Source organism: Anas platyrhynchos, chromosome 28 (assembly GCF_047663525.1).
Source record: "Anas platyrhynchos isolate ZD024472 breed Pekin duck chromosome 28, IASCAAS_PekinDuck_T2T, whole genome shotgun sequence".
In the NCBI taxonomy this organism is placed as follows: Eukaryota; Metazoa; Chordata; class Aves; order Anseriformes; family Anatidae; genus Anas; species Anas platyrhynchos.
Genome location: NC_092614.1, coordinates 2237100 through 2250483, shown reverse-complemented (window position 1 = coordinate 2250483; position 13384 = coordinate 2237100). Strand labels below are relative to the sequence as shown.

The window sequence follows — 13384 nt, the reverse complement described above, 5'->3', positions numbered from 1 at the left end:
GGAGAGGGTTGGGGATTGGGCGCGTGACGTCACCGCTCGCTGCGTCATCGCGCGCGGAAGTGACGTCACCACAAAGGGAAATGGCGTCATTATCGCGGAAGCGTTATGGCGGAAGTAGAGGCAGAGAGGAGCCCTCGGTTTTTTCCGCTTTTATTGAAAAAAAGGAGAAAAAAAAAAAAGTAAAACCAAAGAAGGAGGAGGAGGAAGGGGGGGCGGAGCTCCCCCGCCTCCCCCTCCCTCGGCTGTTTTTTTTTTTTGTTGTTTTTGTTTTTTTTAACACGTTTCCTATTTTTTTTTCTTCTTTTTCCTTTTTAAAAAATAAAACCAAAACCCAACCAACATGGTAACGAGTGTCCTGTGTCCTTACGCGAGCTCGCACGCGGCTGCGGGGCGGAGACGCAATTTGGGGTGAAAAGGGCTGGTTTTGGGGTCATTTCCCCAAGGGACATGGGGACAGAAGGGGGGGGGGGGGGGCAAAGGGCCAGGCCCCGGCCCCCTGGGGGGCAGCGGTGGGGGTCGGAGCCAGGACCCCAAGGCCCCAACCCCGTCCTGGTGACCCCCGCTGGGGGTTGGCCTCACAAACGCTTAAATAAAAAAATAAACAAAAAAAAAGAACCAAAGTTGTGCGTATAGGATTTCTATTTCACAAAAAAAGGGGTTTTTATGTTTTTTTCTTTAAACTCCACCCCCCAACCCCGCTACAGCCGCCCAACAGGGGAAAATAAAAAGCGGCGACGGCCGCCGGGGGCTGCTCCCGCCCCCAAAAAACGCCGATTTCTACCTAAAACCCAACAAGAACAAGGCGGGCACAGGCTTGGAGGGCACCGCAGCTCCGCCAAACCCCAAAATTTTGGGGCTTCTCCCCCCCCGTGGGGTGAGCGCTACCACAGGGTCTGGGCCCTGCTCGTGGCTGCCCAAAAAGTTTGGGCTGCGGAGGAGGGAGGAGAAGAGGGCAAAAAGCCCAGCTCAGAGCGGCCACCGCGTGTGGAACGTGAAAAACCCCGGAGAACAAAACCAGGGCGTGGATGGAACAACAAAAATAAAAATAAAAAACAACGATCCGTGAACGAGAACCAAGAGGAGGGCCAAGGAGCCCCCCCCCCAAAAAAAGGCGCGGAGCTCCCGGCTCCGCCGCTACTTCCTGCAGGTCCGGTGCGGGGTCTGCTTCTTCTGCACCTCCAGCCGGCAGCGGCTGCGCTCGTCCAGCCAGGGCAGCTCGAAATTCCTGCGGGCAGAGGTGGCCCTGAGCACCCCGAGGTGGCACCGAGCACCTAACGGGGGTAACGAGGACCCCACGGCACCGGCACCATCCCAAAAAAAGGCTCCCGCAGCCCCTCTGGTACTCACTGTGGGGTTAATTTGGGTAAGGGGCGGCCGAAGGCGACGACGGGCAGGTAGGGGGTGATCAGCAAACTTTCCACTGTGGGAGAGACACCGGGCGTCACGGGGATGGGATGGGATGGGGTGGGCAGGGGGAGTCGTCCCCCCACCGGCCCCCACACCCCATACTGGCACCGCCAGGCACTCACCGTCATCCGGCTCAGGGAAAAATGAGGTAACTTCAGGCTCCGACTCCTGAATTCCTTTCCTTTTGTACATTCGGAGCTGCAGGCGCTGGAGGATCCGTTGTTCCCTGATCCTCTGGATGTCCCACCTGGAAGGCACCGAGGAGACGGGGTCAGGGTGAGCCATGAACCCCTACAAACCCTGCTCGGGCTCCCCAGGAGAGATACGGGCAGCAGAAAGGGATTTTAGGTTCTTTTCCTGCAAAAATGTTCCCGGCAGCGCCCATCCTGGTTCCCCCAGGGCTGCCAGGAACCAGCACCGCCTTGGTTCCTACCTTTTTCTCCGTTTCTCATCCAGCTCCAGCTTCGCATGCCGCTTGGAAAAGACGCTGTCATCGAGGTTCTGTTTGGGGACACAACGGGAGGTGAGGGGAGGGCTCCTCCCGGCACCTCCCGGCCTCCCTCGGGACCAGACCCGGCCTCCTGGGGCAGCCCTGGGGGGGCCTTTTTGGGATTTCAGCCCACCGAGGAAAGGGCACGGGGCCGGACGTACCTCCAGGACGTCTGAGGGGTTGGGGTCTCGCAGGGGCTCCACGACATGGTCCCTCCAAGATGGAACTGCAGGAGGGGGGGGAAGGTTTGGCCATTAACCCGGCGCGTGGCACCGCTCCACGCCACCCACCCCACTCCCGGGCTCGTGCCTGCTCCTTCCCAGGTCCCGGCCCCGTTTTCGGGAGCTCAACCCGCTCCCGAAACCCCCCGGTGACACCCCCAGAGCTGATCTCAGAACACGCTGCCTGCTGCGGGCAGCCCAGGAGCCAAAAACCCGTGGGCAGAGGCAGCTCCAGGAGTCGGGAGCCGCAAACCCAGACCCTGACCCCGCTGCGGGGCAGAGCATGGTTAAACCCCGAGCACCGAAAAGCTCCGGGCCAGCACCAGGAGGGCTGGAAGCCAGGAGTGCGAGGAAAGCTGAGGAAACACCACGAGGAGACGCGGCGGGGGCTGCTCCTCGTGTGCCGGGAGGTTTTGCCACCCGGCGTTCGCCAGCGCGTGGTCGCCGTCAGCTGGAGCGCAGCAAAAAACCCCAAAAAAATGGAGCTGTGCCATGGGGTTTGGAGGAAAAACCCAAGAAGAGGCGGCCTGGAAGAAGTGGCACAAGGTTTTCTGCCCAAACACCGCAGGGCACGGCCACCACCTGAAGCCAGGAGCGCGTTTCCCAGCCGGGAGAGGGAAGCTGCTTCGTGCTTGGCTTAAAAAAACAGGCACGGGGGGGGGGCTCAAGAAAGCAGGGGGGTGGAAAGGGAACGGGGCCAAGCAGGGCCAGAACCCCCTGCAAGGCTCCAAGGACAGCACGAGCCGGAGGGGCTTGGGGGGGTCCGGGCACCACCGGCTTCATCTCCCATCGCGTTTGGGATTTGGTTTTGGGACAGGGCACCCAAAACGGGGGTGGGTGAGCCCTGAGCCCTCCTCTCGCTGCCGGCTGTGCCAAAACGCCCCGGTGGCACCGGAGCAGCACCGGGCAGGCTCTCCTCATCCTCATCCTCCTCCTCCTCTCCCTCCATCGCTTACTTGCTACAGTCTCCTCCTTCTTTGGGGAGGGCTCTCGTAACGGCAACGGTGATGGGGGGGGCTGGTGCCAGCGGCACAAGTACATTTCGGTGGTGGAAAGGTAGGGCAGGTCCTCGAGCTCGCTGAAGAAGCCCTTCTCCTTGGGCTGGCCGCCGGGACCCTTCAGGGGGGCCGAGGGTCTGAGCGGGGTCTCCAGCAAGGAGCGGTTTTTTTCCGGAGTCTCTTGGCTCCTCAGTTCCCGTTTGCAAACAGTTTCGGATAGGGAACCGCTCGATTCTTCCTTCCCCGGGGAGTGTTTCAGAGTTTTACTCTTCACCTTGGAGAACTCGGACACCAGTTTTTTAACGGGGGTCTTCCTCTCCGTGCTCCCGAACGGCGGCTTCCTACGGGAGGGAAGGAGGAGAGCTGAGAGGGGAGGAACCTAAATGGTTCTGCACGTGCAGAAAACCCCAAAACGGGGGAGTTTCACCCACCCCAGGGGAGATTTGGGGGTCTGGAGGGCTGCAAGAGCCGTGCCCGGCACACCAGGGCTCCCAGCCCTGCCCCGATGAAGCTTTTGGGGCTTTTTCCCCTCTCCTGGGGGGTGTCAGCATCGCTTGGTTTTTAAGTTTGCCCACACCAGTGGGGTTTTCATCAGAAGCAGCCCCACAAACACAACGAGACCCGGCCTGGATGGAGCTGGGTGACCCCGAAAGACCCCCCCAGAACAATTTGGGATCGTTTCCCTCCCTCCCCTGAGCTTTGGGGCAGGACGTGGCCCAAGCAGGGGTGGGTGTGACACCCGTGGGACATTGGGGACAGCCCCATGGGGTGCTGCGCGCTCCCTACCCTTCCCTGGAGGGCTGCACCCACACCCCACACCCCAAAAACCCCACAAATCCCCCATGGACACATTGAGGATCACCCCCCCTCCCTCCCCAGGGGGAAAAAAGGAAGGACGCCGCCGTGTTGGAGCCCCCCAAAACCCCCCAAAACCCCCACCCCGTTACCTTTTGTGCCCTTTCCCGTTCCTGCCGTAGGGGAAGTGTTTGGGCTGTAGGGTCTGCGAGGGTTCCAGCAGTTCCTGGGGGCACTCGGGGGGGAGTTTGTCGCACCCCCCCTCCGCTTCGGTCTTCTCCTCGGCCTCGAAGGCCTGGAAGATTCGCTGCTTCTCCCGCTCCGTGTCCTTCTTCACCAGCTGCACTCGCCTTTCCATGCGCTCGATGCGCGCCAGGAGCTGCGACATGGCCACACCGGGGGGGCTCGGGGGGGTCCTTAAACCTCCAGACCCCCCAAGCCTGAGCCGGACCCCCCAAGGGTGACCCAAAACCACCCCAAATATAGCCCAGGGGTATCCTTGTGGGATTTCCGCCCCGCCCCCCCTTCAAGCAATGGGGGGGGTTTCCCTGCTTTTGGCACCTACGCTCAGGCAACAGGGAGAAGGAAAAAGTGTGGGGGGAGCCCCCTGTGCCCCCCCCCGCCCCACACACGTCATAATAATGGGGTGGGGGGGTCACTGGTCACAATGCCAGAGCTGCAAGCAAGGGGCTGAGATGCCCAAAGGGGGGGTACGACGGCCACTTAATGCCCCCCCCTCTGCTTTGTGGGGGGGGGGAGGGTGGGAAATCCCCCCCAAATCTGCCCCCCCCCCCCCAACAGGCTTTGGGTTTTGCTGTGGCCCCATCCCGCAGCCCCCGTACATCTGAGCCCCCCAAAGCACGGGGGGGGCAGTGGGAAGGGAGGAGTGTGCCCCCCCCCCAGGGTTGGCACCGTGCAGGCCTGAGCCCCCCCCCAGCCCCCCCCCCCCCCAGCACTGCGGGGGAAACTGGGGTCCCCCTGGGTGTGCACAAGGCAGGGCCCCCCCCCGGGGGGGGAGCAATACACGGACTGGGGGGGGGGGGGGGCAATACTTCACATAGGGGCACTGTGCCCCCCCCCCACATAAGAGTGGGGTCAGCAGAGGCAGACGTTGCTGGGGGGGGCACACAGCATGAACACACTGGGGGGGGCACATAACCCTGGGGGGGGGTCACATCAGCCCCTGGGGGGGGTCAGGGTGCACATAACCTTCGGGGGGGGGGGGGTCACATCAGCCCCTGGGGGGGCTGGGGGGCACATAACCCTCGGGGGGGGGGGGCACATAAGTCTCGGGGGGGGGACACAATGACAAGTAACCCTGGGGGGGGGTCAGGGGGGGGCTCAGCCCACCCAGCCCAACCCTGCAGCACCCATGCAGCGTGTATGGGGGGGGGGGGGGGGGGGCACGCGGCAGCTGCGGAGCTCCGCCTCACCGCCCCCCCCCCAAAAAAAAAAAAATCAAATAAAATCGAGCCCGGAGGTGCCGCGGCCCCTTTAAGTTAACCCCGGGGGCCCGGAGGTGCCGCGGGCTCTTTAAGGCCCCCCCCCCGTTGCCATAGCGACGGGCGGCGGCCCGTTAACCCCCCCCCCCCCGCCCCGCCCCCGCCCTTTGTGCCCCCGCCGGTAACCCCGGGGCCCCGCCCCCACCCCCCCCCCGGGACCGCCCCCCCCCCCCCCTTCAGTGCCCCCCCCCCCCCCCCCCCAGGGCTTTGTTTGGGGCTGGGGGGGGGGGGGTGCCCCGGGGGTTAACCCCTTGGGTGCCAGGGCGGGGGGGGGCAGGTGGGGGGGGGAATTACCCCATGTTTTATCCCATGGGGGGGCAATTAGCCCATGGGGGGGGGGCAAAAAAATACATGGAGGGGGCAGTTAACCCCTGGGTGGCCGGGGGGGGCAGGTGGGGGGGCAATTAGGCCATGGGGGGGGGGCAAAAAAATACATGGGGGGGGCAGTTAACCCCTGCATAGCCGGGGGGGGGCAATTACCCCATGGAGGGGGCAATTACCCCTGGGGGGGGGGGGGGGGGCAAAAACAAATATGGGGCGGGCAATTAATGTCTGTGTGACCGGGGGGGGGGGCACTTACCCCATGGGGGGGGCAAAAAAATACATGGGGGGGCAATTAACCCCTGCATAGCCCGGGGGGCAATTAGCCCATGGGGGGGCAAAAAAATACATGGGAGGGGGCAATTAACCCCTGGGTGGCCGAGGGGGGCAATTACCCCATGGGGGGGACAATTAATATCTGGGGGGGGGGAGGGGTGAATTAACCTATGGGGGGGGTGCAAATGCCCCCCCATAGGGTATTAACCCAAGGGGGGGGGCATTAGGTGCCTGGGGGGGGGCATTAATGTTGGGGTATTAACCCCTTGGGTGCCAGAGAGGGGGTATTAACCAGGGGGGGTTAACCCCTTGGGTGCCATGGGGGGGGATGGCATTAACCCAAGGGGGGGGGCACTTACCTGTTGGGGGGGGGGTTAACCCCTTAGGTGCTGGGGGCTGCACACCCCCTGGGTGTTGGGGGGGGCTGTTAACCCTTTGGGTGCCAGCGGGGGGGTGTTCACCCCCCTGTTTTTTTGGGGGGGGCTGTTAACCCCTTGTGTGCCGGGTGGTGTTCACCCCCCCAGGGTGTTGCGGGCAGGGGGGGCTATTAACCCCTTAGGTGCTGGGGGGGGGACTGTTAACCCTTTAGGTGCTGGGGGGCGTGCTCACCCCTTAGGTGCCGGGGGGGGCTGTTAACCCTTTGGGTGCCGGGGGGTGCTCACCCCTTAGGTGCCGGGGGGCTGTTAACCCCTTGTGTGCCAGGAGGGTGCTCACCCCCCTGACTTCCACATTCACCCCATGTACCCCCCACCCCTCCCCAAATCCCCAACTCCCCCCCCTGCCCCCCCCCCCCCCCCCCCCAAAAAAAAACTCACCGTGTCCCTCTCGGCCTTGAGCTCCTCGATCTCCTTCTCCTTGGCCTGCAGCTGCTGCTGCTGCTGCTCGATGAGGTCCAGCTGCAGCAGCAGGATCTGCCGCAGGCAGGCCGCTTGCCCCGGCGAACCCCCGCCGGCCCCCATGGCTCCCCTCCGAGCTCCGCTCCTCCACTTGGCCTCACCGGGAGGCGGCTGCGGTGCTGCTGGTGGCGGTGGTGGCGGCGGCTGCTGAGGGCCCGGCCCCGGTTCCTCAAGCCCCGTTCCTCCTCCTCCTCCTCCGCTCTCCTTCTCCTTCTCCCCCGGAGCCGCTCCGTGCCCGGGCAGCCCCGCTTGGTACCGAGGCCGGCCGCTGGCATCCCCCGCCGCCTCCCTCTTCCCACCACCGGTGGCCACCGGCACCAGCCCGGCCCAGCTCTCGCCCGGTGGCCCGGGAGCCCCCGCCGGCCCCCCGCCGCCTCGGCCCTTGTGTGCCCCCAGCGGCGGCGGCTCCTTGGGCCTGCGGGGCGGTGCGGGGCCCTCCTCCTCCTCCCCTTCTTCTTCTTCCTCCTCCTCCTCCTCTTCCTCCTCCTGCTGCTCCTGCCGGGGTTGTTGCTGCTGCTGCTGCTGCTCCCCCCCCACCCCCCCCACCGGGCCCGGTCGCTCGGCCCCGGTCGGCCTGAAGGCGGTGGATCTCATCGCTCACCGCCGCTACCGCCCGCCGCCATGGCGAGGGGGCCGCCGGCACAACGGCACCGCGCGGCCTACCGGAGGGCCCGGGGGGAAAAGGGGGCCCGCAGCCAGCGGCATCCCCGGCACGGCACGGCCCGGAGCCCCCTCACGGAGCACTCTTCGTTACCGGGACCCCCCCCCAAGAAGCCCCCTCCGTTACTGAGACCCCCCCCGCGAAGCCCCCTCCCCCGGTTACTGAGCCCCCTCCGTTACCGGGACCCCTTCACGGAAGCTCCCGTTACAGGGCTCCCCCTCACGGAAGCCCCCCCCGTTACCGAGAACCCTTCACAGAAGGCCCCGTTACCGGGACCCCCTCACGAAGCCCCTTCCCCCGCTTACTGAGCCCCTTCCGTTACCGGGACCCCCTCACAGAGGCCCCACCCGTTACCGGGACCCCTTCAGGGAGCCCCCCCCGTTACCGAGACCCCTTCACGGAAGGCCCCGTTACAGGGCTCCCCCTCACGGAAGCCCCCCCCCGTTACCGAGACGGCCCCACGAAGCCCCCTCCCCCGTTTTCTGAGCCCTCTCCGTTACCGAAACCTCTTCACGGAGCCCCCCCCCGTTACCGAAATCCCCTCAGGACCCCCCCCTCGGCTACTGACCCCCCCCTCCCGCTACCGAGACCCCCTCACGGACACCCCCCCGTTACCGAGACGCCCCCTCCAAGCCCCGGGGCCACCTCCCGGACCCGCTCGGGGCCCCCTCCCGGTTGCCCCCCCCTCCCCTTTCCGTTTCCCGTTTCCCTCCAAGCGGCCTCCCCGGTTGCCCCCCCCCAGCCTCTAAGCAGCCCCCGGGTCCCCCTCACGGTACCGGGGACCCCTCGGGCCCCTCCTCACGGTTACCGAGCCCCCCCCCGGGTCCCCCCCACGGTACCGGGGGCTCCCAATGCCCCTCCCCACGGTACCGGGACCCCTCCGGGCCCCCCCTTACAGTACCGGGGACCCCCCACGGTCCCTCCTCACGGCTACCGAGCCCCCCTCGGGTCCCCCCCACGGTACCGGGGACCCCCCCGGGCCCTTCCTCACGACACCGGGGAACCCCCGAGCCCCCCCTAACGACACCGGAGACCCCCGTGGGCCTCTCCTCACAGCACCGGGACCCCCCCCTCAAAGAGAGGGGGGGTGTGGGGGGAGGGGACACCCCCCACCCTCCAAAAGCGCCCCCCTAGGGCCGGGCCGGTACCGGCGGGGGGGGGGCCAAACCGGTGGCGGCCCCCGGTTACCTTTAAACCGGGCGGGGGGGGCGCATGCGCCGGCGGCGGCGGCGGCGGCGGCTCAGGGACCGGGGGGGGGCAACCGGAGAGGGGGAGGGGGGGTCGGTTAGGAGGTGAGGGGGGGTCCCGGGCCGGGGGTCCCGCCCCGCCGCCCGCAGTATCCCGGTGCGGCCGCCCGGTGGCTCCCGAGCGCGGCGGCTCCGCCCGCAGCGCAACGGGGGCGGCACCGGGACCCCCCCCCCCCCCCCCCCCCCCTTACTCCGTCTCCCTCCCCGCGTCCTCTTCCCGCACCGGGACCCCCCCGCCCTCCGCACACCCACGCGTGCCCCGGGGGGGTCTGCAGCCTGCCCCCACCCCCCCCTTGTGTGCACACGCACGGCCCTGCAGGACTGCAGCGTGCTGGGGGGGGTGGGTGTGCAAATGGGGGGTGGGTGTGCAAATGGGGGGTGGGTGTGCAAATGCATGGGGGGGGGGGCACGTTCCTGCAGCCCCACGGGCTTGCACACGCGTGCACGCCCCGCTGGGCTGCAGCCTCTGGTGCATTGTTTGAGCACGCGCGTGCATGTACAAGCACAGCTGCAGGGGCTGCAGCCCCCAGCATGCACACGCATGCACACGTATGCACACGCACACACATGCATGCACACGCATGCACACGCATGCACACGCAGTCCTGCAGGGGATGCAGCAGCTGGTGCAAGTGTGTGTGCATGCACCAACATGCCTGTGTGCACGTGTAAACGTGTGTTGATATGCACGCCTGCAGGGAAGGACTGCAAACGTGCAAGTGCATGCACGCACACGCAAACACTTGCAAGTGCTGCAGCCCCCAGTGTGCACACACACCGTGCGCACACACACAGCATGCACACACATGCTCATGCATGCACACGGTTGCTCACAGATGCACGGACACCCTGCATGGAGGGACTGCAGCCCCTTGCGTGCACACACACATGCATGAATATGCATGCACACACGCTCCCCGTGCACATGTGCAGTGCACGCCTTTGCACACACGTCAGACACCCCTGAAAGGAAGGGACTGCAGCACCCTGCATGCACGTGCATGCACACACGCGTGCGCATGTGTACCTGCATGCACACGCATGCACGCACACCCCTGCAGGGAAGCACTGCAGCCCCCTGCATGCACACACGCGTGCACACCCTTGCTCACACCCACACCCACCCCTGCAGGGAGCCACTGCAGCCCCCCGCATGCACCCCCCTGCACACATCCCCCCCCCCTTGCAGGCACTGCAGCCCCAGCACGCACACGTGCCTGCACCCCCCCGCGCACACTCTCAACCCCCCCACCCTCTGCACAACCCCCCCCCCTTTGGGGACACAAACACACCCACACACGCGTGTGCCTCTGCAGCGCTGCTTTTAATCAGGGGGTGCAAGGAGCAAACCTGCAGCACGAGGGGGGGCTGCGGACCCCCCCCGGAGACCCCCAACCCCCCCCAACCCCCCAGGACACCCCACTGCAGCTCTGCAGCTCTCCTTGCATGGCTCTCCACGCCACGGCGTGCAGCAGCAGGCCACGGCTACCCGGTGTGGGGTGCGTGTGCGCGTACCGGGGAGGGGGGGGGGGAATAAAATCAAATAAAATAAAATAAAAAAGGGGGGGGGTTCCCTGCGGCTCCTGCAGGCCCACGTGCCGGCCGGGCGCCCGCCCGCACATGGCTCTGCAGCAGGGCTGCTGCTTTTGCAGGGCGGTTGTGGCGGCTAAAAATGGAGCAGGGCTCACATGCGCCCGCCACGTGATGCTGCCAGCGGCCCCGCGCGCATGCAGCAAACACGGCGCAGGAGGGAGGAAGATGAGGAGGAGGAGGAGGAGGAGGTGGTGGGGGGGGGGGGGGAGAGGCGCTCACATGGGCTGGCACAGACGCCGAGCCCCCGCAATGTGTGTGCTGTGTTGTGTCCCCCCCCCCCAAAAAAAATAATAATAATGAAGGTCGCTGCTGCACCGGCACTGCTGGTGCCCCAAATGTGAGGCCGTGGGGCTGTGGGGTTGGGGTGGGGGGGGGTTGCCCCCCCCCCTCATGCATAGAGTGCCCCGCTGACACACTGAAGGAGCCCCCACACCCCCCTGCCCTCCCCTGGTTTTGGGGGTGTGGGGGGGGCTTGGGTGGGGGGGCACCCCTGCGCACCCCGGCTGCTCCCCGTGTCCCCCCCCCAAATCCCTGTGCCCCTTCTGCACCCCCCTCCCTATCCTGGCATCACCCCGAGCTCTGGGGCTGTGCATTCCCCTGGGGGCCCTGCACCCCCAAATCCTGCACCCCCCTGGAGTTCTTGTACCCCAAATCCTGCAGCCCTACAACCTTGGGGGTCCCTGCACCCCCAAACCTGCACCCCCCTGGGGGCCTTGCACCCCCAAATCCTGCAGCCCTATGACCTTGGGGGTCCCTGCACCCCAAAACCCTGCACCCCTACATCCTTGGGGTTCCCTGCACCCCCCGACCCCGCAGCCCCCAGGCATTTTACGCCCTCCCCAGAGGTCCCCCCCTAACCCCTGCACCCCCTGACCGTGGGCACCCCACACCCCCATCCCCTGCCCCATGGGGGGGGTCCCTGCCCCGTCCCGTTTTTGGGGTGCTGGGTGCGGGGTGCTGGGTGCGGGGCCGGGCGCCCCAGCCCCGTTGTTTACCTGACTCTTTTCCCTTTCCGCAGGGAGGGGAAAGGCGAGTCCTGGCAGCACGGAGCCTCCAGCCCCGGCCAAGAGCTGCAGAGGGGGGGGGCTGGGGGGGGGGGGGCCAAGTGGGGGCCGCAGTTCCCTGCTCGCAGCCAGAAATCTGCTCTGCAGGCAGGAAACCCCCCCGGGGCCCCCGGCGAGCGGCTGTGCCCAGCTCCCCGAGCGCAAGCGGGGTCCTAGCCCGCCGTTAGCAGGGTCCCATGGGGATAAAAAGGGGGGGGTCAAGGGTGTGGGACCCCCCCTCGGGTGCCACTCGGCACCCCCAGCCGCCCCCTTCCCGCAGCACCGCACCGAATTGCGTGGGGGGGGGGAAACTGAGGCACGAGGTGCCCACGGTGGCACCGGGCCACGCTGCGTGTCCGCGACCCCATAGGGACCCCAAAACCCCATAGAGACCCCACAGCGGGTCTGGGGGGGCTGGGGGGGGGGCAGCTGGGGCTGCAGCACTTTGGGGGGGGTCCAAACCCTTTGCGCCCCCAGCACCCACCCAGAGGAGGGGGGGTCCTCACCCTGCTGCGCCCCCAGCACCCAGCCGGGAGCAAAAAGGGGGGCGCACAGGGAGAAAAAGGAGGTGCCCCCCCCCTCGGTGTGTGTGTGTGTGCCCCCCCCCGGCGTGTCCAGAGCTTTTTCCTGGAAAAGGTGCAGCGAGGTAAACAACCCGGGCGGCCCCGGCGTAAAAATAAATCCTCGTGCGCGCAGCCGCCGGCACGTGGCACCGCCGCACGGCACCGCCGGCAACCCGGCCACGGGGGCACGCGGCCACCGGGCCCCCCCTCGAAACATCCCCCCCCCAGCACCGCCAGCTTGTCCCCTTTGTCCCCCAGGGAGGGTGCGTGGAGGGGGTGTTGGGGGCTGCCCTGCTTTGGGGTGCATGGGGGGGGATAAGTGGCGAGGGGGGGGTCACGGTGCCACGTGTGGCACCTGGCACCTGGGCACGGCGGCACGTGGCGGCCTCGGCTGGGTTCAAAGTGGCCCCCCCCGTGTTGTGGGGCTGCCCCCGGCACCCCCATAACAGCCCCCGGCACCCCCACAAAAAGCCCCCGGTACCCCGGTGCCGTGGCACAGCTTTGGGGGGCACTTTTGGGGGGGCTGTGGGGCACGGCGAGTGGGGGGCTGGTGGCTTCGGTGGCACCGGGGGGGCGCACGGCTGCGACCCACCCCAAGTGCCCCCCCCTCCAGGCACTGGGGGGTCCCCAGGGGGTCCCCAGCCCCATGGTGGTTGTGTGATGTCCCCCCCACCCCCCCCGGGGACCCTCAGGGTGCTGGCACCCCCCCGGTAGCAGGAGGAGGGGGCTCAGGGGTCCAGAACCCCAGTGGGTGACACCAGTGGGGGGGGGGCAATGCCATACTGGGAGTCACTGGTGTGGGGGGCAGTGCCATACTGGGTGATGGGGGTGCCCAGTGCCATACTGGGTGTTCCCAGTATGGGTGACAGTGCCATACTGGGTGACAGGAGCACCCAGTGCCACCCTGGGTAGGTGACAGTGCCATACTGGTGTTACTGGTGCGGGTGACAGTGCCATACTGGGCGACAGTGCTGCCCAGTACCATACTGGGTATTAACTGGTGCAGAGGACAGCGCCATACTGGGCGACAGCACTTCCCAGTGCCATACTGGTGTCACTGGTGCACCCCACCGGCACACTCAGCACCATCCTGCGCCCCCCCCAATCCACGGACAGCACCTCCCGGTACCCCCGCACCCCCCCGGTACCCCCGTACCCCCCCGGTACCCCCACACCCCCCGGTACCCCCACACCCCCCGGGTACCCCCACACCCCCCGGTACCCCCAAGTACCCCCCCGGTACCCCCGTACCCCCCCATTTCCACCCCCACTGCTGGTGGCGGTGCCCGGACCCCCGGTTCTGCCGGTCCCCCGGGGGGTCCCAGCTCCCCTTCCCGGTGCCCCCCCCGGTGTCGGGCGGTGGCGGTGCCG

The 13384-nt window shown here is 66.9% G+C and overlaps 1 protein-coding gene across 1 annotated transcript; it reads right to left on the bottom strand.

Moving 5' to 3' along the window:
* Nucleotides 1-134: 134 nt before the first annotated feature.
* MSL1 (MSL complex subunit 1) lies at nucleotides 135-7695 on the bottom strand. The gene is made up of 8 exons (XM_038172441.2): nucleotides 6826-7695; nucleotides 4064-4290; nucleotides 3075-3457; nucleotides 2059-2123; nucleotides 1841-1908; nucleotides 1530-1654; nucleotides 1348-1420; nucleotides 135-1225 (listed from the first exon to the last, which is right to left on the bottom strand). Exons 1-8 carry the CDS (start codon nucleotides 7498-7500, stop codon nucleotides 1135-1137), a joined length of 1707 nt encoding a protein of 568 aa, XP_038028369.2. The 5' UTR covers nucleotides 7501-7695; the 3' UTR covers nucleotides 135-1134.
* Nucleotides 7696-13384: the final 5689 nt, after the last annotated feature.

What these genes read in the sequence shown, in the direction of transcription:
- MSL1 (XM_038172441.2), bottom strand. Translation starts at nt 7,500, where the DNA reads ATGAGATCCACCGCCTTCAGGCCGACCGGGGCCGAGCGACCGGGCCCG. An exon ending in TCAAGGCCGAGAGGGACACG is followed by an intron (nt 4,291 to 6,825) that starts GTGAGTTTTTTT and finishes GCCATGTCGCAG; the next exon opens with CTCCTGGCGCGCATCGAGCG. An exon ending in ACCCCTCAGACGTCCTGGAG is followed by an intron (nt 1,909 to 2,058) that starts GTACGTCCGGCC and finishes GTCCCCAAACAG; the next exon opens with AACCTCGATGACAGCGTCTT.